This window comes from Pogonomyrmex barbatus, unplaced genomic scaffold, assembly GCF_055798465.1.
Source record: "Pogonomyrmex barbatus isolate J1 unplaced genomic scaffold, ASM5579846v1 scaffold11, whole genome shotgun sequence".
Taxonomy (NCBI): Eukaryota; Metazoa; Arthropoda; class Insecta; order Hymenoptera; family Formicidae; genus Pogonomyrmex; species Pogonomyrmex barbatus.
Window position 1 is genome coordinate 5,675,965 of NW_028297107.1, and position 27,712 is coordinate 5,703,676.

The 27,712-nt window shown below is 40.1% G+C and overlaps 3 protein-coding genes across 8 annotated transcripts in view; 1 reads left to right on the top strand and 2 right to left on the bottom strand.

The window, feature by feature from the left end:
* Positions 1-27,712, top strand: part of LOC105432042 (kin of IRRE-like protein 1) — a 363,147-nt gene that overhangs the window by 95,792 nt on the left and 239,643 nt on the right. The window contains exon 1 of one of the 6 annotated variants that reach the window (XM_089070859.1): positions 27,203-27,447. The exons of the other annotated variants lie outside the window; for them this stretch is intronic. The gene's annotated coding sequence lies outside the window, so the exon portion shown is untranslated. Of the gene's footprint in view, positions 1-27,202; positions 27,448-27,712 lie in introns of those variants that run through there. 6 annotated transcript variants of the gene reach the window in all.
* Positions 1,363-7,503, bottom strand: LOC105432040 (glucose dehydrogenase [FAD, quinone]). The gene is made up of 9 exons (XM_089070862.1): positions 7,420-7,503; positions 6,548-6,761; positions 6,176-6,304; positions 5,803-5,999; positions 5,602-5,696; positions 3,304-3,580; positions 2,726-3,194; positions 1,891-2,270; positions 1,363-1,608 (listed from the first exon to the last, which is right to left on the bottom strand). The coding sequence occupies exons 1-9, from the start codon at positions 7,420-7,422 to the stop codon at positions 1,501-1,503; spliced, it is 1,872 nt and encodes a 623-aa protein (XP_088926988.1). The 5' UTR covers positions 7,423-7,503; the 3' UTR covers positions 1,363-1,500.
* LOC105432041 (glucose dehydrogenase [FAD, quinone]) overlaps positions 8,617-27,712 on the bottom strand; it is a 21,751-nt gene continuing 2,655 nt past the window's right edge. Inside the window, exons 3-10 of the mRNA XM_089070861.1 lie at positions 15,101-15,229; positions 13,966-14,162; positions 13,141-13,500; positions 11,793-11,940; positions 11,048-11,365; positions 10,378-10,748; positions 9,610-9,704; positions 8,617-9,518 (exon numbers count right to left, since the gene is read on the bottom strand). Of these exons, the coding sequence (XP_088926987.1) occupies positions 9,437-9,518; positions 9,610-9,704; positions 10,378-10,748; positions 11,048-11,365; positions 11,793-11,940; positions 13,141-13,500; positions 13,966-14,162; positions 15,101-15,229 (1,700 nt within the window). The 3' untranslated portion in view covers positions 8,617-9,436. The remainder of the gene's footprint in view (positions 9,519-9,609; positions 9,705-10,377; positions 10,749-11,047; positions 11,366-11,792; positions 11,941-13,140; positions 13,501-13,965; positions 14,163-15,100; positions 15,230-27,712) is intronic.

Here is a 27,712-nt window from a genome sequence, read left to right on the forward strand (position 1 = left end):
TCGAGTGATCCGATCTGACATTCTCTTGCCGAAGGTGTGAGCGCGCTCTCCCCATCAGCGAGGCGATGAAATTCAAGGACGTTTCTTATAATGTCAATTCACGGTATATAGAACTCGTACATAACGCGCACAATGGACTCAGCTACTCCATGAATATATACAGTGTGTGTTAGAAACGCTGGAACGGGGTTGCATTATCGACACGGAAAATCGCTGGAAGAGCCGATACCCGATATCGGCCGAAGATATCTTTTTCTCTCCCAGCTGCGAGCTTGTTTTACGCTTCTCGTAAATGTGAAACGCATTTATAACCCGTATAACCTGGTAAATTCGATTTACATTCGAGGAGAGGTATATTAATTTCATTTAGGTATGCCGGCATAGAATAATTGCATTAACGTAATTCAATTGGGCGGCGGTCTCGAATTGGTCAATTATCTATCTTGAACAGGGGAGCATATATAGATAGATTATATACAGATAGATCTTTTTCCGCGTCGCTCATTGGACGCTCGGATTTAATGCAATCCTCTGGAGGCGGCGACCGCGTTCGATCTCGAAAGGTTCAGATGGATGAATAGCTACCGAGGTCAAGCGAAGAGTCGCGAAATCGCTCTCCGTGTAAGCACGCGAGTCTAAGGAGGTCGAGTGCCCGGCTCTCTCTCTCTCTCTCTCTCTCTCCCCAGGTTTTCAGCTTCTGAGTCTTCCCTGGGTTCCCATACCGCTCCATTCCGCCACCGTGACCTCCTCCAAGGTGCACTCCGTCGCGTTTTATCCCCTTTTCATCTTAATAATTGAGACGTAAGATATCGTAACTGGATTCTTTGAGATGGCGTATTCTTTCGCGACGCCACAGAAACGGTCTCCGGTTTCGACGAAGGACGAGCGGGATGACTTCAATTTCGCCGATGATTAAATTAAATGACAATTTTCAATCGCTTTGTTCGAAATGTCTGAACAACGTCTAACTCGGTCAAACGGTCACGGTTTCACTAACCGTCTTATTCCTTAGATGACGTTTAAATTCTCGGTAGTTTAAATGGAATCGAAATATTTAAATGACTCGAATGTTTAAAATAGGAGCGATGTACATGTGACATGCATTCAAATTTAAACCGCATGCAAATTGCGCATGTAATCAGCGTGTGCTATATCATAAGAACGCTTTAAATCGATTTGTCGCAGCGCTTGTAATTCTTGTTATCTTTAGTATGGTAACAAAGATAAATTTGTAAAACAAAACTGTCCATCTGTAAACTAAGCTTTACTGCTGCAGCCGGCATTCAATTAATTTAAATATAAACTCGACAAATAAAAAAACATAGAAAAATGAAGTATATAGAAAAAAAATAGAACTCCATGTAAATAGAAACATGTTTTTTTATTAAATATCTCAAGTTATGCTTATAATTGTCATGCTTATAAAGGTCTATTATAAGATCTATTAATCGGTGGGAATAAGAACTCGATTTCTAATTTTTTGGCATGAAAATATAATCCTTATTTAATCTTGTTCGATCTCTTGAACTTTTTGTAGTCATTCTTGATGAAATCAGCGACTCTTTCGCCAATCATATTGACTGGAGCTACAGGATTGCCCGAAATCATCTAGGAAAGAAAAATCGATTAATCGAACTTAAAAGATAAAGGATATTAACAAAAAAAAAGATTAAGAAAAGTAAAAAAATTATTAATTAAAGAATAAGAGATATTAATTGCAATTTTTTCCTAAGCTGTGCTGCACATCGAAGAATTTCGTCAAAATTCTTTGTACACTTAGCGCAATGTTTGATTACTTTTTAAACGTGAATTAATAAGAATAAATAATATGACAATATATCAATTGGCCGCGATGTACTAATTAAAATTGGAAAAAATTTAGCTGCTTACTCTCGGCATAATAGACGCATCGGCCACTCTTAGGCCACTTATTCCGTAAACTTTCAGAGTTGGGTCAACGACAGCCATAGGGTCTGAGCAAGGGCCCATTTTGCAAGTGCCGGCTTGATGATTCTCGGGCCTGGTGTTGTATCGGAACTGGCAGTCCCAATACTCATAAGTCATCTCTCCATCTTTCTTGTATTGTTCGCATTCCGGAATGTACTCGACTATCATCCTCAAACCGTGCTTTTGCATCGCTTTTGTCTTCGACAGTTTTAAGATTTGTTGAACGCCCTGATAAAGAATTGCTCGATCTTGCGGATGCGCCAGATCGTTGCTCCAAATAATCGGATGCTCCAAAGGATCTTTGCAGGCGAGCGTCAGTCGGCCTGAAATTCATCAAATCAATTCTTTAATATGTATTCATCAATAGTACATCAATATATATATTTAAATTTAATTACTATTACAGAGAATAGAATCTTTGTTCCTTTCTTAGAGAAAAGTACATATTTTAACTCAATTGTTTTTGGATACTTTTGGACACTTATTCCGTTGAAGTGTATAATTGTAATCGATTTTCTTCTAATTCGATTACAAACATTATATTATGGAGTGAATTAATCGAGCGAATGGGATAAAATTAAAGAGGATTTAATTGCCAAAGTAGACGTTATATAATTTCGTCGAAAGACACTGAGAAAAAGCGTTGACAGCATTGTAATTCATTTTAAAATGAATACGCGATGTATTTTTATCTATTTCGCCAGAATATTATCGGTATTCTTCTATGCTAATATCCTGTATCTGGAGCGAGACGTAAATTATATAATTGTCAACTTACCTCTACTTAACGTATGAAGATTTACGGCTGTAAATCTAACTGTCTGTTTATTATCGTACGTTTCCAAGTCCGCAATTCTGCCACCAGTGTTGCAAATGGCTTGGTAGCCGGCGAAGAAGATCTGAATGTCCGGATCATCCGCGGTAGTGTAGTTGGATGCCAGAATCCCGGTGACCTGAGCCAAACCCGTGGACGACATCGGGCCAGTTTGATTGTACAAATACATTTCGGCATTGTCCATATTCAGCAAATTCTCATTTTCCTGATTGAGAGTGAAATCTAGGCCGAACGACACGTGGTTGTGAAGATTTTCGCCGACTCCCGGTAGATCGACAACTGTGCGAATCCCTACGGAATCCAGGTGACTCTTCGGCCCGATGCCCGACAGGAGCAGAAGTTGAGGTGAATTTATGGTGCCGGCCGAGAGGATCACCTCCTTCCTCGCCTTTACGGTGTACTGTCGGCCATTCTGCAAATAGAATACACATCAGGACTCAGAGACAGACCATTGGGTATTTCTTACAGATCGCAAAATCGCGCCTGAAAGAATTCGAAAGAAGTACGATGGAGCAGTTTACCATAATGAGCGTGATTCCCTCAGCTGTCACTTTTGATAGAATTTTTTTCGTAATGACCTTCGTCGCCGTCGCGTTCAGAGCTACGTGCAAGTTTTTGCGACTTCTGTGCGGCCATAAATAGGCCCTGGCTGCGCTACGTCTGACGCCGCTTTCGCTGATCGTTTGCGCCACGGTGAATCCTGTGATATTTTGACCTACTAAGTCCTCGCTGATTCCCAAACTTGCCTCCTCTGCCGCTGTCATTATGTCCCAAGCGAATTGCGGTTGCCAGGGGAATCTATTAATGAAAGCAATCAGAGAGTTTAATTCGTTTATGTGTAGATCAATTAAAGCAACGGAGGGAAACTATGGAGTTAGAGGTATTCACAATGTAGTTTTACATGCATAGATCCTGCTTAATGAATGCCAAATCAACCACACTAATAGGGATGAACGCGATACCGGAATACTTTTCAAGGACAAAGTTAATGCTCTAACGTAACTGATAACTGATTATGTAACAGACATCAAAGGACAATTGTAAATTGATTATGATGCAATCGTAATCGGTTACATTTTAGAAAAGTTTATTATCGCGGTATTAAAATAAAAAAAAATGAATTATGCATTATGAACATTTAAAGACCGATAAATGATTTTAACATAAAAATGTAATATATAAAATGTATATGGTTTATACATATTTTCAATGTTATGTTATTAAAAACATTTATCAGTTTAAATAATTATATACTTGAACAAAAAATGACCTTGCCATTTTATCTAATTATTATAAGTATTACCAATAAGTGCCTTAGTAATCGAACTAGATAAAGACAAGTCCCGAAAAATCGAAAGCTTCCAGGTACGAACTTTAGCTAAAGTAATATTTTTTGCAATAAGATTTATTTTTATAGGGCGATTTTTTATCGATATTATTTATTTGATTATCGTAATATTAGCATATTATATATTACTGATCGTAACTAGTTATGTTGCAAGTTTGTTGATAACGACTAATATAGTTAATAACACAAAACTCTTATCGAATTTATATTTGAATTGTGTGTGTGTGTGTGTGTGTGTGTGTGTGTGTGTGTGTGTGTGTGTGTGTGTGTGTGTGTGTGTGTGTGTGTGTGTGTGTGTGTGTGTGTGTGATTATATATATATGTAAATAATATATGTAATATATGTGTATATACACACACACACACACACACACACACACACACACTCAAAAGTTTATAAAAATAGTTATTAATCAAGACATTATTGCGACTATATATGCCTTATACATATTTTTTGTGTTAAGAATACTTAAGAACTTTGAAATATTTATATATTTCAACAAAAAATAACGTCCTTGTCTTCTTATCTGATTGTTATGACAAATATCTCCACTTAATAGTCAAACTGGATAAAGACCGTCCGTCTCGGAAAGTCGAAAGCTTCTAGATTCGAATTCTGAGGTGATATTTCTCGCAATAAGATTTATTTTTATAAGGCGATTTTTCATCGATATCATTTATTTGATTATCAAAGTATAAGGAAATAAAAATATATTTTTGGTTTTGACCAACTGTGTCGTTATTGATAACGACTAATGCAGTCAGTAGCAAACAAAACTTCTATTGAATTTTATATATATATATATATATATATATATACACACACACACACACACACATGTACACACGTACATATGTCACAATAAAAGCGTAAAATTTAATAAATGTATATATTAGTATTAGTTAATGTATGCATTGATGTATACATTGATTACCAAGTGTAAATAGTATGTGCATACATTGACTAGTAAATATATACAATTACATATTTATTAACATATTTATTGTGACATATATATTATATAAATTTGTAGAAATAATTATTATAAATATCAAGGTTGGTGACTGGTTTCCTTGTACATATTTCTTGTGTTAAAAGCTTTTAAATGTTTATATTACATCAGCAAAAAATCGACGTCCTTGTATTAAATTATGACCTTATACTCTGTTATCAAACTATTAATTTATTTAACTATTGCGATAAATATCTGCACGTATGCCTCACAATTAGTAGTCGAAGACATTGATCAGATAAAGACATTGTCTCAGGAAGTCAGGAGCTTCCGAATTCTAACTGCAGTGATGCTTTTGCAATAAATTTTAATTTTACATTTATTTTTAATATTTATTTGATCATCAAGCAGCAAGCTATATTGATAACCGCATGTTTGTGGCAAAAAAATGAATTCATTGAATTTACGTGTATAAATATTAAACAGTTGTGACTATATCTACATATGAGAAAACGTACCTTTCGACCGGCATTGGACCTCCAGTAGCGTGATCCTGTGCTCTGACTCTTCCAATCTCTTTATTATCCTCTGATTTGAAAAAGTATGGCAACACCTAGAGAAAGAGAGAGAGAGAGAGAGAAAGAAAAAGATAATATAAAATATTAACAATACCCTATGTTATATTACGATCTTGACAATAATCTTTTCTTGCTTCGTACATCTTGCCATGACCATCCCTCGTTTCCCATCTCTTCCCATCTGTCATAATCTTTCGCGTGTCCTCGATGGTATGCCATACCATGATGGGTGGTGCACCCGCCGAGATTTTTACCTCTGGGCCAGCTGCAGCTACCGTTATATTTCAGGCAGGCGTACGATTCATTCGTAGTTTTATATCGCCAGTCCAGATCGGTGTCTGCATTTGTGAGCGCAATTGCAATTAATCGCATTAATGATTATCGTACATTAAGTTTAATGATTAGAAAGATATAGATATAAATTACTGATCGTTAAGTTTAATGATTAGAAAGACATAAATGTAAATTACTGATCGTTAAGTTTAATGATTAGAAAGACATAAATATAAATTACTGAGGTAGAGCTGAAGGTGACTCGGTATTTGCATGCCAGCTATCTCGTCCGGTCCAGCTTCCACAAGCAGCACACTCCAGTTTTCAATTTCGCTCAGTCTAGCGGCCACGACCGATCCTGCTGCACCACCTGAATGAACAACGATAAAAGACGCAGCTGTAACTTTAAACAATAAACATTCGATCGCTCAAAAATAAAGAAAATTAGTTAACTCGTCGTATATTTAACTCGTTGAGTCGATACGATTTGTACGAATGAAAGGGTTCGCGTAGTTAATCTCGCGTGCATTCGGTGAACATAATTTTGCGGAATGTTTTGTTAAATTGCCAGGTAAGGTGGATCGTGATAGCCCATTATGTGTATTGATCTTACCTCCAACGACAATGAAGTCGTAACTAAGCTGCGGTTTCTTGATGGGCCTGATTCGCTCGCACACACCGTTAATTATTGTGTTGTACGTACACAACGTGTTCAACATAGCCAGAAACAAAGTAGCGGAATTAGCGTCGCAGACGTCGGTCAACGAAGGCCCGCCTACGAAGGGCGACGAACACGGTGCTTGTGGTACCTGGGACTCCGGTATGTTCTATAATACCGCATAACACCATAGTTCGCACAACTGGATGTATCGCAGTTAAAAATGTTGATCTCGATTTTATACGCCGATATAAACCGTAGAACGACGCTCCGTTATTTCGTGAATATTGCGATCATCGCTGTTGCAAAATCACTTTACTCCCAATTAAATCATGAATAGCGCAATAATCTACGGAGATTTAACATGATTTAACACATTTTAACACATTTATTTGTTGTATAATATCTACGATTAACTTTATAGAATTCTGCAAAATTTTAATAATTTTAGAGAAATTAATTACGGTAGACGAACGTTATTTTATTAAAATACACACACACACACACACACACACACACACACACACATATATATATATATATATATATATATATATACATATATACGTTTTAATGTATATTTCAAAATAAATTGGAAAAAAAGTTTCGGTCATGTCGCGGGAGATTATTTGATGTTCTTATTGTATCGGGGCTGAGTTTCTTTAATTAGCTTTTGTAACTATGAATCGTTTAAAAAATTTCAAAATTCATTTCGTCCTTTTAATATATCCTCCTTTGAGTATTCACTTTTTTTTTTTTTATCAAACACTTTGCATCTGATGCAATTGACAATAAGCGCAATATTCGCAGGATATATAGGAACGTACCATTTTTCGTGCAATGCAGTCGTCGTAAGGAGAACTGTTTGTTTCGCTCGGCGTTCGCTCACTGATTACAGTGTCCGTTTTGTTGTCGCTTTGTTATATATATTCGTTTCGCGTATATGCATATGCACGAAATGTTCCGCGAAATGTCTAGCTGTGATTAAGTGCACAACGTACATAACATAAAAACGATAATAACGGCGCTTGTTATAATACCCATGCTTGTCATACTTGTAAATCACTGCGTGCTATCATTTCGAAAAAATGATGGACAATCTGTCACTAAAATGGCACAAATAAAATAGATAAACCGTGCGTTACTACGAAATGCGTTTCCGTTGAATTCTAGATTTGCATTCCGGAAATTGAAGTAGGAGCTTACGTAACACGTGAAACATTAATTTATTAATGCTTGACTTCACGATTGAAGTTTTTAAATTGTTCAGATTGTTTTGTATATTATCCTACTTTAATGAAGACAGTCTTGGAAATGAAGTAAATGAATTCACAAAAAAATAGGTCGAACAAAAGTTGTCGCATTTCAAGAAGCTTATGATCATGATCATGATTATGATTGATTCTCACATGGGGCCACTGTCGAGATTTTTTTATGGTTATTATTTTTATAAATGGAACATATATTGTTTTGTTACATAATACGATTTCTTTTGTTATTCTGAATAAAAAATATTAAGGTATAGTTAACAGAAAGTTAATAGTTCACGAAATATTTTACTTTATTCTGACATAGAATATAAAATATCTCAAATAAATTGTTTATTTTTTATAATCGTACTTTAATATTTTTATATACAAGATAATGAGTCAAATCAATTAATGCAAAATACGTAATTGCTTCAAAGAAAATAAGATATTGTTCTATTTAAAAAAATTGCTGATTTTAAAATTTCAAAAATTTAAAAAAAAATATTTTATTCATAATAATATTTATCTCCTCGAAGCAAATAAATTCTTCCGTACACATTTTCTCGTATCATTAAAATTAATGAAGATATTTTAGATTCTAATATTAGATGACTCATTTTGTATGCTTTTTTAAAAAATAGAACTACATGCTTATATCGATCGATTTGTCTCACTATTGTTTTCCCCGATTGTTGAGTTTATTTATGTAAACGCGATTCATAATAGTGTTGTAGGAGCGGATCATCGGAAACGGGTACAAGCGGATGTTCCATATTTGATATTTGCTATTATGCAATCTTGTTTATTTACAATATTTTGATTTACACTCGGACACTCTGCGAGCGATCGAGCTATCCATATTTATAATTCATTTCATTTTTTTTACATATTTCTCTGTTAACAATTAATTACTATATTTTTTGGCGGTTGATATAACCAGGTACCAGAATCTGTCTTTGGTCATCATTTCAATAGGACATCCATGTGATGGGTGATATATTATATGCCACGGCTATTGAAAAGCTACTACGCTACGTGATAATCGAAAGAGATTATTAGCATAATATATACATCTAAATTTTTTCATAATTCTAAACTTGGTGCAATACAATAACTAAACAATAGGAAATTGTAGCTTTGTTTAAGGAGTTAACGATAATAGTAACAATACCCATAAATTGTACGGAGATTTGCGCTCATCGGCATCGCGGCCGATCGATCGACGATCGATAGATCTCGCGACAGCCGCGCCGCCCACGATGCGCGCAATCTTATCTTAGGAAATTCCTAAATGGAAATTAAGACATGGCGGTGCAGTGAGACGACGACTGACTCCTCAGTCGCACGGCTTTCTACACTTAGTAACAATAATTGCACATTGTGACATAATTCCGAGTCTAAACGTAGCGCTCGAGCGATCGAGCGAGATGCCAGGCCGGCTTGATCGCGCGGCCATACCGAGGAGAAAGGAACTCGCAGCCTATCGGGGATCTTCCAGAGTCCTCGCCTTTGGTCGCGTTCTCGCCGACTTTCTTAGGCTGCGGAAAACGCATTGATGGATGCAATAAGAGACTAGATAGATCGTGGAGCCCGGCTACCATATAGCCTGATCCCAGTCGATGTACTTGATCCCCCAAAGTAACAGGTCCAGCGTACTGTCGATTGTCGTGCGTGAACTAGGAAACATGGTAAATTGCTGGTGACTATTGGTGGTTCCAATGATGATTGTGGTTGTGATTCCATATGGGGCAAGGTTCTTTCCCGTACCATTGTGTACCGGCAGCGCCCCAGTCGGACTTGATGAACGCGGCCGCCTTTTCGCCAATCATCATGGACGGGGCCGCCGTGTTGCTGGACGTTACCTTAAAAGACAATGCCACATTCTGTATCTTCTTTCCTAATTCTCGCAAATTAGAGTGTAAAAGAATCTTAACGAGATAACGAGATTTTTTTTTTTTTTGTAAATATATAAAATATGATAAAGTTTAGCTCCAGTTCAATACCTCAATAGAGGTATTGAACTGGAGCTAAAAAAAAAAAAAACGGATGAAAATCACGGATGACTATCACTATTAGCATTCTCATACAAAATTTATTTGTTCACTTTGTAATTCCCCTTTGTAATTCTATGATCTTTCACGATCATATCACAGTCTTTTACGATATTTACGATATCTACAATTCCCATCAGATTCTAAGAAAACAGAAATTTTTCCTCTCTCATTTTTACGCTGTGCATTAATTCGTATTTCACATTTTTACATAATTCTAATTCTCCAATTGTTTTTCATATTTCGCAGCGCACGAGATTATAAATAAAATTATCTCGGTCGAATTATAGATTGTCTTTACGTAACAGGAAATCCCAACGGATGATTAAATCACAAATGGGAGTCATCGCAAAAAGAAAATTTGAATATCATTCAGCGAGTTCATTTTGGTTGAGAAGTATTTATACTGTAGAAAATATAAAGAGGAAAAAGAGAAACATATCTATGCTCAAAATATTCCCACACGATCGCCGAAGATACCAACCTGCGGCATAATAGATGCATCGGCCACGCGAAGATTCCTGATGCCGTATACCCTCAATCGATTGTCTACCACAGCCATGGGATCGTCGTGCGGGCCCATCTTGCAGGAACCTGCCTGATGATTTTCCGGGCCGGTGTCCTGGCGCACGGCACAGGCCCAATATTCCTGGCTCATGAAGGCATACTGAGAGCACGCTTGCAACGGGCTGTGGTTTAAAGTCATGTTGTACTTGGCCATGGCACTGGTATTGGCGAGCGACAGCGCGATCTCGATGCCCTCCACGAGGACCGCCACGTCCATAGGATCGCTCAGGTAGTTGCCCCAGATGATCGGCTTCTCGAGAGGATTGTTACTAGCGAGAAGTAGCCTTCCTGTAACCAAATTCGTTCACCGACGAATTAAATTATGACGAAGCTGATGTGCTATATTGACTATTGTCAAAATTCGTCGGAATTTTACGGACCATCGAGATGCGACGCGAGAGCATTGATTAATCAATTTGCAGAAATTTTGGTGGATGAACCAGCCCCATCGTTTCCGCGTTTATTTAAATTACGAATTTGGAATTTTGGAACGGCGTGGCCGCGATCGATGATAAATTCATCGCAATTGACTCACTTTTTTTGTCCGGAAGCCCGGTATTCCGGGTTAATTTACGATTATCGCTTACCTTTGCTACGCGGATGCGTCATCGTCGGCGACATGCTGATACTGCGGCCGTTGTTATTCATGAGGGCACCTACTTCGCCAGTGGTCGCGCAGGCGGCCTGATAACCGCCGAAGAATATCTGAATGTCGGGGTGGTCCGGGGTTGTGTAGATCGACGGTAGCATCCCGGTCAATTGCGATAGACCCGTCGACGCCATCGGTCCCTTCTGGAAGGCGATGTATTCCGCGGCGGACGCCCAGGTTAGATCGAACAGGTTCGGCTGATTGGTGGTCCACGATAAGGTATACGACGCGTGATTATGTAGGTTCTGCCCAACACCTGGAGCAAAATGGCCCAATTAAAAACGCGGTTATCGACATTGACGTAAATTCCTCGATCCGATCGATTCGATGCTCGTTTCAGCTAGTTATTCGTTCGATAAGATCGAAAACTCTGTGCCGTTTCGTAATTAATATATCCGCGAAGATTAATCTCGATCTAGTATTTTAAATAAAACACTAAAAAGAATCAAAAGATTATTTATTTTTCTTTTGCCTCGATTTTCTCTTTCAACGGCACGGAAATTCTACTTCCCGAGACCCTTCGTTAATCATCTCGTAATTCGCAGAATTGCGAATCGAATCGAAGAAACTTTCGTGCGTTATCGGTAAATTGTGCTAAATTCCGTCGGAGGATTATTGTCTCTCCGGGATAGATAGATCGCTGTATTCGTAATGACCTTACACACGATGAACGTACTGCTTACCTGGGAGATCCCTGACGACTGTGACGTTCACCGCCTGCAGATGTTCCTTCGGCCCGATTCCGGAGAGTAGCAACAGTTGAGGCGAATTTACGGCACCACCGGAGGCGATTACCTCCTTTGTGGCGCGGGCAACTCGAAGTTCACCATCCTGAAGATGCGTTCATTGAAACTCACATCACCAAACTGACGCGCTTTAGAGCGCGAACTTGATTTCGCGTTCTAAGTGCCGGTAACCGCCCCGGCGAAAAGCAAAGTTCCCTGATGCCGCGCGATATTGCCGTATTTATGTATACTTTCAACAATGTATCAACATTTCACGGGATTCGATTTGCAATTAGTCGCGTCGCAATTAATATGAAAACAGTCAAAATCAAGCTGCGTTAAATGTAACTTTTGTAACTCGTTTTCAGATTTTTAATGACGTCGATATTGATGACACTGCGGTAAACTGATTATCGATGTTTGCATATGAAAAACTCGTAAATGCAGCAAACTATGCAAGCAAGATAAAAGTTATCTTTTTAATAGCCATGAAAGTGACTCTATTACGCTATATTCACGCATGAGTTATTAACCATTATATAATTATTGGTTTGCACATGAAAAACTTATAACTTCAGCGTGATAAAAATTATCTTCTTAACATCCATGTGTGTGAATCTATTACGTGATATTTGCGCATGAGCTATCAGCCATTATATAATTATTGATTTATCCATGAAAAACTTGTAACCTCAATGAACGAGAGGAAAAAAAAAAAAACTAGCATTTTTAATGTCCGATGAAAATGACTCTGCATCGTGTGACTTTTGTGCATGGTTACTAGAGCGTTATATCTTAATATAGGCGAAACAATAAAAATAAAATAAGACCCTCGACAAATTTTCACTCGTGCATAATATAGATTTTTCAAGCGTAACGCGCTCAGTGTATTAATAAAAGCTGCAGCGGATTTCTCTGTAACTTTCGGCCGGATAAAAACCTCCTGCTCGCGATATCGTGACAAACAGAATATCGGACGATATTCATAAAAATTTATATGTATAGGTATAGTTGTGTGATCCTCGACGAATATTTGAGAATAAATTCATAGATAATATCGCTACAATGATACAACAATTTAGAGAAGGCACATTTGTTAATCTATGACGTCATATCTACGAAAAATTGCACCGGAAATGTCATCCCATGTCTAAAATTTTAAATACGTAATGTACAAATATTAATGAATTATTAAATTAATAATTAATAAAATAATAGGATAAAAATTTCCAGTGTCGTGTTGAGACGATATGAATGTTAGTGTTTTTTTTTTTTTATATATTAATAACAATATTAGTGTACTGACTTGATAATATTGGACTCCAACGGCTTTGCCATTTTCGACGATGATCTTCGTGGCGGTGGCATTCAGAGCGACATTCAAATTCTTCCGTTTTCGTATCGGTCGGATGAACGCCGAGGCGCTGCTCACTCGAACACCGTCTCTACTTGTGGTTTGAGCCACGGTAAATCCCGTAAACTGATCTCCATTCAGGTCCTCGCTAATCGGATATCCTCTTTCGGCCGCCGCATCGAGGATGTCGTTCGCTATCGGAGGCTTCCACGGGAACCGTTCGACGGTTAACATACCACCGGTCCCATGGTACTTGCGACCGACTCGGTGGATCTCTGTATTGTTCTCCGAGCACATAAAGTACGGCAGAACCTAAATAAGAGAGGTCAGACATTACCGGAATTCCCTTTTCGTACCCGATCTCTCTTCGAGGCGTCCCAGAATGGAAAACTTTCAGCGATCGATTTTCGAAAGTACACACGACGCAACTTTCTTCCCTCTTAGATTCTTGTTTTATAAAACCGCTTGAGACTCGCAATATCATAGGAATAGGACGTATGCTAATGATACTATAATTTATACTTTATAGCGCTTTTTATTAGCTCGATATGTTATGACCGAACGAGTATATTGAGGCGGTGTTGTAAGAGTTATTTCCTATAAAAGATATACGGACTGTCTCACCGGAGACCGCGACTTCCGCCGGGTTCCGAAATGGGTTTCTGAAAACGATTTAGATCGGTGTCGCCTATCATGGGTACAAAATCAATTACTCATATTTAGGACTATTCGGAGTACCCGAAATAGCCGGGGGCAGACAGATTTATGGGATCTTACATCACGCCAGCTCCATCCGTGATTGCCCATGGCCGCCCAATTGTCAAAATCTTTCGGGTGGCCCCGGTTATACATCATACCATTGTGGACGGACGTCCCGCCGAGATTTTTACCGCGCGGCCAACTGCAGGACCCGTTGGTTGACAGACAAGCGTTCATCTCGTTCGTGGTTTGATACTGCCAGTCAATGTCAGTTCCTATCGGCAAAATTGTCAGATCGTTTAACATGCGTAAAGCCCGCAACGGATCGTAACAGCCCTCGCAATAATATAGATTCCAGATGAGCACTGCAACAATTTCCTCTCGCAGGTGCTCGAAATGCAACTCTCTCATGCTTCAAATGAAAGCGATACGATTTCCTCGCGTTATATTCCCGACCCGCGTGAATATCTCAAGCCGTATTCGATTTTTTTTTTTTCTTTTCCATATCTCCACAGATTTTATTTTAATTAACTTGATATCGATCCCCTCCTGATAAAATTATTGGGAGAATAATGATCATAGAATTAAACACGGGTTTAATTCCAAAATTAAGCTTCAAAGATGCTAATAAATGATAATGTATCAGCTCTTTTCGAATTTTAAGCAGACGCCAAATTTAATTTTACGGCATAATTAACGAACGTTAAAATTGACGAAGGATTGATATTCCACGGTGGAAAATCGAGTCAAAATGAATTAAGCATGAAAAGCTTTCGCCCATTTTGTACTTCAGTTAAGTTACTCGATGTCGAACGAGAATGGAGAGAAAAAAATCAAGCGGAACATAGATAGCATTAATCGGCGGACAGGGTCTTAGTGTCGAATTATTTTTCATTGAATATATAATTTCAAGGCAAATATAATACTTATATATCGCGAACTATGCGTTATTAAATTACCGATCTTGCAACGTAACTCAAAGCTAGGGGATTTCTTCCCTTCATAATAAGTCGACAATCAATTTTGAAATCGATCAGTCCCGTACTCAATGAAAAAAAAAATCAAAACTGATTTCAGATGTGAAATATAAGTAATAAGTGTAAAATGATAAATGTAAATTGTCTGCAGCTAAATGCTCATTATCGGCGAGGTTTTCAACGTGGTGTAGATAACGGAAACGCTTTGTATATGGCAAAGTCCAATTGAAACTTACCCAGAAACATCGCCACCATACTGGGAACCTGGGCACCCGGTGGCTCGTCGGGGCCGGCTTCTAGCAACAAAACTTTCCATTCGGGTATGTCGCTCAGTCTAGACGCCACCACGGCACCGGCTGATCCTCCTAATTCGGAAGCGACAAAAGTCATTAAAGTCCCTATCGTTATTCAGCGCGAGCGCCGGCTACTTCGAGAAAAATGCATCCGACGACGGCCGGCGATGCGGAAGAAGCGGGTTTCGGGTGAAACGCCGCCATAATTGCACTCGCCGGAAGGAAGGCATCTGCACGATTCTAATTAACTTTTCCTTTTTTTTTTTTTTTTTTTTTTTCGCGATTAAATCCACGATCGGTCGATAAATCGTCCCGGCTTCGCCGGGTCGTTTCACCCGATCGAGTCGCGCCTCTCCGTCCGAATATATCAACGTTCGGTTAATGATAGATGCGAAGAAAGTCGGGAAGTCTCTTCTATTCTTCGGAAGGAGAGTTGAAAAGTCATCGGTCGATTAGCGTGCCGTCGTACGTAGTCTCGGATTGTTATGTTAAGCGGCTATCACCGGACGTATGTAATTTGCCGCCGTGGGTGTTATTATCACCGATTTTATCAACCGTGGCGAAAAGACTCGGCTGCAGCGTCACTGGAAAGTTGGTAGTTAAGGCCTTGACAATGGTTTGCCAAGAACCGTGCGAATACGTGAGTGCATGGCTATTTTTGCGCGAGCTGAATGCGCTTCGAGACGTCTTCTCACCGGCGATTTCAGTACTCCTTTCCGGAATTGTTAAATTCCGTAATTGCTAAATCTACAATAATAATCTTGAATGTATGCGCCAGTGCGCGAGAAAATTTCTGGAAGAGACGCGCCGAGCTCGGTATTTTATCCGGGCACGAAGGATCTTCGCGCAACCGACGTTGTATTTTTAATTCTGAATTTTGCATCCTTAGCCTGAATGCTATGTCGGTTTATATACGTGTTCGTGTTCTTAGATGGAACACTGCCGACCGGCCGTTTTCTAAAATATGCTTTGACCCTTTAAATAAAACATCTTATCGCGATGCTTTCGCAACTCCATGCATGGACAAATGAATTGTTAATTCAGGCTTTCGAGTAGCACGATGAAACGGACGTTCCCATCCACAAGCGGAGATTCCCGCGTTTGCATGGTCAGTCGAGATTTGCGAATGTCACCGCATTATCGGCGCGACGTTCGTTTCGAAACGGTCACGCGACCGGCATAATTCGCATACTCGTGTGGATATACAATAATGCAGGAGTTCCAATAATGGTGTTCCGCCGCACATGAAAATGTATTATTTTGCCGCGGCGTATTGACAATGAGCATAATGACGGAGGGAAATTTGCGTTTCATTTTTTCCCCATTTTTTTTTTCTACGTCCGATTAATTGAACGGATCAACTCAACGGGACCGTGAGATATGGGTTTCATGGCGACATAAATACGTTCCGTCGCTTACAACGGAATCGCGTTAATCGAATTCTACTTTCCCGCAGATATTACGGATTACAGCCGGGATATTCTAATCAAGAAATTCAATTAGCATTTCCGCATGTGTATCAAATCGCGTTACGGCGACTGCCACTTGCGTAATACGATTTACCCGCCCTATTTTGTCGATCGCGCATAATTACATCCATGTAAATCGGGCTCTCGCGTGTAACGGCCAAATACAAATTTCTTTCCTGACTTAATGTCTTCCGTATGAATACGCTTACCTGGCCATTTTTACAGCTTAATTTTGCGGCGAGCGCATCGCCCGGGATTTTATCACGTCTCATACTAAAAAAATATATATCACATCCCGCACTTTGTATCAACGAAACCGATAAATGTGGATTCCGAGCGGAAAGCTAATATGGGGCTAATATGGAGGGGGGAATTTTTCGAGCGAAAAATTTGTATTTCTATATTATTATTTCGAAAACGTATATACTTTGTGGAATAGATTACGGCCATTTACTAACGGATGTCAAAACACGAGAAAATTGGCCCGCTTTGCATGTATAAACACAGAATTTGCACATTACTACATTATTTGCATGACTCTAGAATTGCAACAGTGTAAATGAACCTTTCCGGTCTTGTTTAATGATATGACTTGATAACGGGCGTTATCAAACTTGGAAAAACGACTTTTCTAAAAAGCAAATATATGTTTGCGCGCCCACTTGAACGTGACATGTGCGTCTCGTTGAAAAATATATATGAAAACGTATATAAAGATTTCCCTTTCCTCTAATTTTATATTCTTGCATAAAGTAAAGCAATACTCGAGGCTTTAATTAAAGCTGTTAGATACTTTCCGATATCATCATGTCGAACGTTCGCTCACGTAACTTTTATACATACATATATATATATTTTTTTTTTTCTATTAGGAGACTACGACATTTATACGTCAGATTTCTCGTGAATTATGAAACGAATGATCGCGTTATAAGATATATGGGGGAGCGAGATAGTTGATGCATATTCAACAAAATTACTTCCAGTCAATTCCTGCCCCTCTTTTTAACATCCATGAATTTTATATCTATAATACTATAGATGGATAAATATTTAACCACAGCCGCGGTAACGTGCTGTCTGGGAAATCGCATGTGTTGTAAATATATTAAATATAAAACTTATATTTTTTTCTTTTATATATATTTTTTTTTATATACACTATATATATATATATATATATATATATAAAAAACATAGTTTTCACGCGATGAAACATTTCCGATCTTACCATGTTTCCTTCTTTCGCTCGACGGAATATACCTGATATTTCAATCGATGATTGTTAAACGTATTTGTAACGCGCTCGAGGGGGCACGACATTACCGTTTGCAGAAAAACGAGTTATGCGGTGAAACCATCGGTCCTCTCTTCCCCCTTCTGTCCACAAATAGAAATGAGAAGAAAGTCCCGGAAGGAAGAAAAACGCCGGCGCGAATTCGCGAGCGAGCGAACGAGCGAGTTTACGCGTCAAATTTGTCTCTCGATGATTAGCCGTCCAGTTGAACTTGATGTCGCGCGACTTCCCGCGTTTTCTAAAGAATTTTCATATTGACGCCAAGCCAGGAACAAACCAGGAGGAATTTTATCCGCTAAATCAGCTTAACGATGTCTATAATTAGCTCTTTTATGAGAACCACTTTGAATTCAGCAATTAATAAGGGAAATTGCTTCCCGTTCCGGACGAACTTTCCATATACGTACTTTAAGTAAGCAAACGCGAATTGAGTTTATGTTAATTACGTTGTTCCAAAGATATATCAGTGGCCAAAAAGAATATTTGCATAATTCAGCTTGTTGGAAATAACTTCATGTACAGAGCGGAAAAATATTATTACAAAGCGCCTTTACCAAAATAGGTCTTTATACTGATGTATTTAAGCAGCTTCCACGTATAAAATTCTCGAAAAAAATAGATTATTTTCTTTATCCTGTAAACATTTAAATAATAATTAGGCCAATTAAATAACGAATATTTTTAAATAAAGAATTAATTAATCTGGAATTAATTCACGTAGAAAAGAAATAAAAGATTTGAATAAATTTATGTCTATTAAAGTATATTTATCATTCGTGTATTACTTTTTAATACGATAGCTTTTTCTCAAATTTTATTCAATAGAATATAAACATATACATATACATATTTTATACTAATAATTTTTCTATGGAGAAAATAATAAATTATTTAAGTATTATTATATTACGATCATTCTCAATATATAACCGATTTAGTTGCAGTTAATATCTACATCTCGAAAGTTCGGTCGGATTTTTTCCTTGAAAATCTAGTTCGTTTTGCTTTTCCGTACATAATTCAACCGGGATTAAGAAAAATGTTATCTAATGACCGTGCAAGAATGTCGTTCGAATGTCTGTCTCGTTCGAATGGAATAAATATTCTTCCGATTGCGCGCCGGAATTGTTCTTTGTTTTCTTACGTTTTCGCAGCTCGGCGACCCGCTTTCGGCGCAACAGCGCGGAAAATAGACTGCGTCCGTTCGCGATCGTTCTTGTCGCCATTCTTTCGGTATTCGCGATCCTCCCGGAGTCTCTCTCTCTCTCTCTCTCTCTTTCTCTCGCTCAGGAAGAATCAGTAAAGTGGTAACGCTACGAGTACGATAGTCACTTCTTTCCGCATGATTTTCCGCGCGACACGTTTGCGCTCCGGAGCGTTGAAAAAATATTCCATCCGACGCCCGTTCGAGGAAGACGATATCTTATCTAGCTATTTACGCGCACGGTAATTTTTTTTACGGTAATTTTTTTTCTGTGTATGTTACGATAATTTTTTTGTATGTATATATGTATGTATGTATGTTACGTGAAGTATAAATATAATTCAAAAAAAACTTAATTTATAAAACATTGCTTACGTGGGCGTGCATTAATCGATTATTTAAATGTCGGAAAAACAATTAAAAATAAATGAGATTACGATTACAACGAGATATAAATAGAAATGAGTTTTTTGTGATAAAAGAAATAATTAATAAGTTATTAATCCTGAGAATTTAAAAAGAATTACAAGATAACGATATAAGGAGCTGAGCATTTGTTAACAGCGTTTTTGTAACGAGCGTAATTTATAAGAGACGTTGAAGACATAAGTGGACATAAGTGACGTTTACAGGAGATAACGTTCTAGCTTCGTGTAACATCGGCCGAAATACTCTTTACTACCGCTGGGAATTTTAATAGAGTCGACTAACAACCGACATTCGCCGTAATAAAGCTCGCGGGGATTGTTACGAAATATGGAATTCTTGGACATCGATTATTTTTATTAACCTCCGAAGGCCGAGATATGCAATACTATTCATAAAAATTGCAGACAAACGCTACAAGAAATTTTTTTTTTTTTTAGGCGTTTTACCTATAATCGACATCACATATTTATTATAATAAAATATTCTCCCATAAATAAATTGCCGTTTTATATGTAATATTTTCCAATATTGAATAATCCAATATTGAAGAATTCAAAGTTGATTATCTCATCTAATTTTATTTGCTTTCATGACACTATTAACCCAGATCCTATAAATGATCATTAATATTTTTTTTCATTTCTGTAAACTATACTTTATATATTACCCGTATGTTTATATTACATAATCCACTATTCTTGTCACGATAGTTTCCAGAAAGATCCAAATGCGATAGATTATTTTTTTTAGATCGGATAATGTCATATCCAAATGTCAATCATTCAATTATTACTAACCATCCTCGTGAAATACTAAACTGTTGTCCAGAATAGAACGAAAAGAAAAAGAGAAATCGTTCGGTAATGATATTCCTCTAAATTACTCGCCAGTATATTATTAGGTCTCATGCACGATAACGGGGCGATAAGTGGGACATTTATCGAATAATCCCAATATCGATCGGCCACAGGTAAAAAGCGTGCACGCCACGTCGGAGTCGCGAGTCGGAAAAACGCCAGAAAAACGAAGAATGTGTCTAATTTGCGTGTTGCAACGTGAATGTTTTTCGGCTTTGCTACTTCTACAACCACAGGCAGAGAAAGAGAGAGAGAGAGAGAGAGGGAGGGGAGACATAAACAGAAAAAAGGAAGGATAAGGAGACAAGTCGAGTCTCTCTCTCTCTCTCTCTCTCTCTCTCTCTCTCTCTCTCTCTCTCTCGCTCTCTCTCTCTCTCTCTCTCTGAATATCCGCGATAATCCGTGAGCAACGATAATTCCAACGTGTGCTGGCTGGGTTTCCTCCTTTTGCGCGTCACAGGAGTTCCTCCTCCTCTTTCTTCTCTTTCCCCTTCCTCCTCTTTCTCATTCTTCCTGCGACTGTAATGCGACTGCATTCGAATGAAGTCGGATATACGGAGAAGAGAAAAGGAGAGAGAGAAAGAGAGAGAGAGAGAGAGAGAGACTAGCAGGTGAAATCGTGCGATTCTGTCCCAGTAGAAACGACCCGCTCTTACGTAAGCAACGTACAAACGCAACGCGTATGTGCATGCGTGGAAAGAGGTTCGATGCACTCGTGCATCGCTTGATGAGAATGCGAGTGAACGAACGAGCGAACGAACGGGTTGTACATACGTTGATTTTCTCGGTTCTCCACGATTTCTCCCACGCTACGCCCGATCGATTTCGGTAGGAAGCCGGCGCACGTGCGCTCGACGTATCCCGCTGGAATTGCGGAGGAATCCAGAGGGCTACATGACACCGTGGATGAAAATGCCTATTCGCTCGACGAGAACGAGCGCTCGACGTGAACGTGGCTTTAAGTCTTCGTTACGCTCTCGCCGTCATCGCCGTTGTTGTGGGCGGTAACGCAAAACGTTCGCGCGGCGCAACTTGCCACCTGCGTTCGTATCCCGATTCGTATCTTTACGACCGCGCCAACTAGTTCGCGCTCCGACAGTTTGCTTATCGTTAGGCGGCATTTACGAGCCACTCCGCCTGCCGTCGCGGCTCCTCGCGGTCAAGGGTCCGTGATTTATCGCCGCGCGAAGAAAGTCCCCACTCCCTCCTCCTCCACCTCCTCCTCGCGAGTCGAGGGGGGAGGGAGGGGGCGAGAGCCCGCTAGTTTCCCGTGCCCGCGGATTTTACGTATGCGCCACGCCACGTATTCGCCTCCTTACGAGTAATCTTCGCGGGTTCCCGGTGTGTATTCGCCCTTCCCCCTCCCCCCCCCCCCCCGCTCCCGACAGTGTGTTGCGTGAAATGCAGTGGTCGAGAGCGGTTAGCATCGAACGAGGTCGCCGTTTCGCTACTCCCGCTTTCAAATGCAACCAAATTTATTCGGCTCGTCCCCGCGCGCACTCCGGTACACACACATTCTCCTCCTCCTCCTCCTCCTCCTCCTCTTCCTCCTCCTCCTCCTCCTCCGTGTACTGCCGCCAGTGTACTCGCGCGGCCCGTCCAATCGTCGTCGGCGACATTAATACGTGACTCACTGATCGCTATGCGCGAATGGAAATAACTCGTAATCGGAAACGAGCGGCGTGTGAAACTCCGCGACAGATCGCAATTTGTTAACCCATTTAGAAAACAAGCCTCGACGATCGCAGCGTGCATTCGCGCGCGTATATGTATGTGTGTACGGAATATAATTATATATCTTAAGTATTTATTTATAAGACGCGGATAAAACGGCGCGGTTTCACCGGCGTGATATAGTGTATTTATGAAAATGTCACACTCATCAAGATATTCATGTCCGCATTTTCGTACACGTGGAATATTTAACAAATGTAAATATTTAGCCATGTCAATGGATCTAACGTTTCTCATACTGAATAATTCTTAAGATAATGAAAATATTTGAAAACTAGTTCGTAGTCGAACTAATGCTTGAAATAACAGAAAAATTTGAAAAACGTTTGGAACGTTTGGAAAAAAAATATATATATATATATAAAACCGATAAAAAAACACGAGAACGACATCAGTGATCACATCATTTACTGTTGCGTTTGAATATTCGTATACGCAGCATGCAGCACGGATATTGAAATCGCGAGAGCACTCTACTCAAGATCCGATATTTAATTATTAAAATGAAGCGGGCAACCGCGAGAAGCCTTCTTTATCTCCGGCGGGCGTATCAATTTCGATTTTTCCGAGAATATTTAGCGCGTCGCGTTTTGACGCGTTACAGATGCAGAATGATGCGCGTTTATTCCGCTCGGCTGCCGTTTTATTTTCTGGCTGTGCAGGCAGCCGTGTTTGATCGGCGAAAAATACGGGGGGAAAAGTCGCGCCCCGTCGAGGGAAAAAACACACATCTCACCGTCTGTTATTGCCGTGAAAAATTGCGAACTTGGGGTCCGCATCGAGCACGCCGAGATATAGCTCATGCTTATTAATTTGTTACTCTCTCTCTCTCTCTCTGTGTGTGTGTGTGTGTGTGTGTGTGTGTGTGTGTGTGTGTGTGTGTGTGTGTGTGTGTGTGTGTGTGTGTGTGTGTGTGTGTGTGTGTGTGTGTGTGTGTGTGTGTGTGTAATATGTGTATACATATCTATTACACGATGCATCCATCATGGATATAGCAATACAGCAATTTGCTAATATCACGCTGCAATCTTTTTTTTTATTCGTCGTTCAGTATTTAAAAAAAATTATGCGGATTAACAATTTTTCTACCGCGTGCATCCATCTCGTTATTCTTTTATTAATTAATTCTTTTAAAAGCGCTGTTTTTATACATTTCAAAGAGTTATACGTAACGAATAAGCGCGCGTCTCTCGTCGTTTTTCCTTCTTAAAAAATTCTTTAATTCTTAAAAATTACCGATCGCATTCGAGCCTCGACTAATAGTCCCGGGCGAATAATAGTCCACCGATACCAACAATACGCGTCCACTCGCTGCCAGTCGTTGCGCGTATTAACGGGCAGCGACAGATCGCCAAAATGTATAAACAAAATGCAGGATGGGCGCGTGCACGCGTTCGCGCATGGCCGATCGCGTCGCCGGTACGAATTATCCCGAAATGCAAAGAGCGTATAAAATTCGTTGAGCCGTTTAAATCACATTATGCGCCGTCCTCTCCGCATTGCTCACGCTGGCGATCTGCATGCCAGCTCCCCTTTTCTCCTCCCTCCCCCTCTTCTCTCTCTCTCTCTCTCTCTCTCTCTCTCTCTCTCTCTCTCTCTCTCTCTCTCTCTCTCTCTCTCTCTCTTTCTCTCGTTTCTCTTTCTCTCTATCCTTCCAATGAATTTTGCCACCTTCGAGGATTTATATGTCCCGACAGAAACGTACAGAATAATGGATCGTAGCTTTGCCGGGATAATGACGCGACGGTCCACGCCGGATGAGGCGGTTTCGACAGGAGGGGACGCGGGGGATCCGAACAGTTGGAGGGAGAAAGAGAAGAGAAGGAGAGCCGGCGCGGCGTGTGGGAGTTGTAATTAAATTAATGATGCAATAATCACGCGCCTCGCGACCGAATAAATAACGGTCTGTATTAATATCGCATCGGAACGGGATACGCGCGATGCGTAGGGATGACGATCATGCGCGTCGAATTGCATTTTCACCGGCGAAATCGCTTCGTGCTCCTGTAAACGACAAATAACAATTGCCACCCGGTGGACCACGGGCGACGACTCGTGATAACTGTGTTTGGCCATGGTAAACATGTAAACGCCACCGGAGAGTTTATAGTGTTTTTTTTCTCCGTTCGACGGAGGCGAAATTCGCAGCGTGAGAAAAGCACGAGGTGTCCCACCTTCGCCCTTAAAATCGTCGATCTTTTCCGAGCATCTCGTTCAAACCGAACTATTCCAGATTTTTTTTTTCTTTTTTAAATTATCGCTTTAATAGCTTGTTAAATTTCCGCGAACAGCTCGGTGCAAATCGCGTATTCATTGCCACTGCGGACGCTACGCATGAAAATGTTTCCTGCTTTTTCATTAATTCGTTTTTCCGGTTACGGGGAGGAGGAGGAGACATGGAGGGGGTATGGGTACGGAGTTACGGTATAAATTGTTGCGAAACGTTTTACAGTGATTATTTCATTTGTTAATGCATTACGTTGAACATATATTTATTCATACGTATTTCTTCGTCTCTTATCGGAGGACGCGGGTAACATTTCTACTTTCGTTTTACAGCGGGAATGCGAAATAAACGTTGCGCGCGAGAAACGTTTGTTATTTCAATTTTCGGATTTTTCGGGATATAGATCTTGCATTACACGCGAAACTATATTTACGGGTCATATAAACAGCAGCGCGCAACGGCGCGGCGATATTCATTCCGCGCATTTTGCGCTTTTTTTTCCGGTGTTTTATCTTGATTTTCTAATCCATCTTCCGCACATTCAGGCGAGCGACCTCGGAGCGATAAAGGGCGCTTATTTTCCGGATTGTTACAAGTGCACCTTCATCATTCTTTACGTCGACTGTTGACGGTATAATAAGCTTTTAGCCTCGATTCTCTCGACGCGAAGAGATCCCTCGCGTTCTCCCCCTCCCCTTCATCCCCTTTCCCCATTCGTCGATCGTAATTTATATTTTTTTTTAACTGAGATGTTACGACGTCTTTTTCAATTGCATCCAATTACACTACGTCACGCCGCGCTGTTCACATCGCGATTTTATTCAGCGAAGCTTTATCGCATGCGCACGCGCATGCGACGGCGTCCGCTCGGCTCTAATGATAATGACAAAACCCATTTTCTTTCCTTTCCTTTCCTTTTCTTTCCTTTCCTTTCCTTTCCAGTCGACTCGACCCTTTTACTCATCGCCCTCCAACTTCGGCTTCGAGCATTGCGCCATTGTAATTATTCCGCGAGTCTCTTTCTTCCGACCGGGCATTGACGGAATAATTAATAAGCATCACGCTAATTACTCGACGACGGTGTTATTAATATTTTCTCCTCACCTCCGCGGTAATACACCCGCGGTCACCGACGCAACGATTAATCATTCCACACGAGTACGTTGCCGTGCATCTGCGCGCCGCCCCCCCCCCCCCCCCGGCTGTCTCTTAGGTCGCCGGCGCGCGTTTAATCAGAAAAAAAAATCTTTGTCGCACGTAGGCGTTCTTACGCGACGTATCCTCAGAGGAGAGAATCGCGTCTTTAATTAGAAGCGCACTGATCGCACTGATGTAATACTACAGGGAATGAAGAGACTTTCCACGTTCACGTTACATCTCCGTGATTTTTTTTCTCTCTCTTTCCCGCGCGGCGCGACACGATATTCTTACTTACCGGGAGGGGGGAGGAGAGGGGTAAGCGAGAATTCTCTCGCGGGGGTGTGGAAAATTCGAACCGAGCAAGAGGACTCCGCTCGATATCGCCGGAGCGAAGCGCAGTCATCCACGCGGCGACCGGATAACCGGTCGAGTCACTGAAAAATTCCATCTTCCCGTCCGGATATCCCGGGAGTCCTATCGGGAATTATCACCGAAAGGGAAGCAAAGAAAATTAGTTTCGATCGCTCGATCCCGAGTTCGGTATCGTCCATTCCCGGCGACCAACGAATTTCCGGGGACAGGATTTACGCGACGGGTTTTATCAACCGCATACTAAAATATTCAATTATGTGCTTTTCCCTTCTCTCTCTTTTTTTCTCTCTTTCTCTCTCGCTTTCTCCTTCACGGCCAGGCTTCGGCGACGGCTCGCCGAAACGAACCCGCCGAATGTAAATGTCGAAAGTCACGGCGAATATCTCGCTGTGTCGAGAGACTTACTATTAATCCTTTGTTCTCCCCTGCGGGGAAAACACTCGCGAGTTCTCGAGTTTACGCATTGTTGCTGTTACAACTGGCGACAGCGAGAAGTATTAATTGTATAGAAAATTAGTCCCCGAGCTGAGAAGCTCGTTCGCTCCTGACATTCGTTGGAATTAACGTCAAGTAACGCGCGTTAGAATATTTTATAAAAAAATATGCATATTTATAATGTATACAATATATACTTACATATTTATATAATTATATAATATATACATGTCTGTTAGAAATTATCTCTTTCTGATATATGCCAATGTTGCTAAATTTACGAGCGATACAGCAGTTGTTTTTCATTCTCCTGAATAAATTATGTATCCCCGGTAAATATTTCATTAATACAATCATGGTATATTGGCGCGAATATTGTATACTGATTGAACCATTGCGTGATAGCGCGCGATATCCGTTTATATTGTATTATTATGTTATATTATCAAAATACTATTTACCAGGTATATAAGGTAACGGTAACGTGCAAAAGAGTAACACCAATAATCACCGAGTATATTTGCCTGAATTATTAATGCTCCATCATTTATGTATTTTGCTTCACTTCCCGTTTTTAGAATTATTTTTCCATTGTCTAAATACAAAAAAAAAAAAAAAGAATAGAGGTTTATGGGCGGCATTTCGAAACATCTCTCGCGTGCGGCTACATCTCTTTCTCTCTCTCTCTCTTCCTCCCTCCCTCCCTCTTCTTTCTCTCTCTGAAGGTTACATGTTATTTTATTATTTCCAATATGCGGTTCGCTGACTTTCACACATAATGAATGGTATTTACGATCTGTGCTAGCTTCCGTTGCGCCGTGAACCGAACCGTCTTGGTCTGTTTATCGAAATCGACAGTCTTTCGTCGCGTCCAAATGACGGTCAGCGTTGGTCGGTGAAACGATTTGTTGTTTGTATACATTTTCACGAGATACCGGCTCGTTACTCTAATAAGGCCGACGTGATTGTTATCGCGCGCTCGAATCGACACTTCGAATCGGTTACAACGATCGCACGAGTACGCAAGAAGCACACAAGGATACGTTCCAATTACATCGATCAATTTCACTCGTCCATTAGAAAATCGCCGGCCGCTACTTTCCTCGAGTTTTCCTTTCAATCACAGGTAAATGGCCGTTACACTCTTATCCTTAATTAAGCGAATGATGGTATTTTTGCGAAACAATTTCTAAACGATTCAGCTTCATCGGAAAAACATGCACTAATAGCAATTAAAATAATCGCCATATAGAGCCGGCTGCATGATGGATGAACCTGACTTCGACGTATATCGATGTTTTGAAAAATCGTGTGGATGTGAAAAATCACGTTTTTCAAGTTGTATAAAACATACAACTATAAAAATTATTAATCTTAGAATGCTAATGCTA

What these genes read in the sequence shown, in the direction of transcription:
- LOC105432040 (XM_089070862.1), bottom strand. An exon ending in GGTCCAATGCCGGTCGAAAG is followed by an intron (nt 3,581 to 5,601) that starts GTACGTTTTCTC and finishes TTTCATTAATAG; the next exon opens with ATTCCCCTGGCAACCGCAAT. An exon ending in ATGCGTCTATTATGCCGAGA is followed by an intron (nt 1,609 to 1,890) that starts GTAAGCAGCTAA and finishes TTTCTTTCCTAG; the next exon opens with ATGATTTCGGGCAATCCTGT.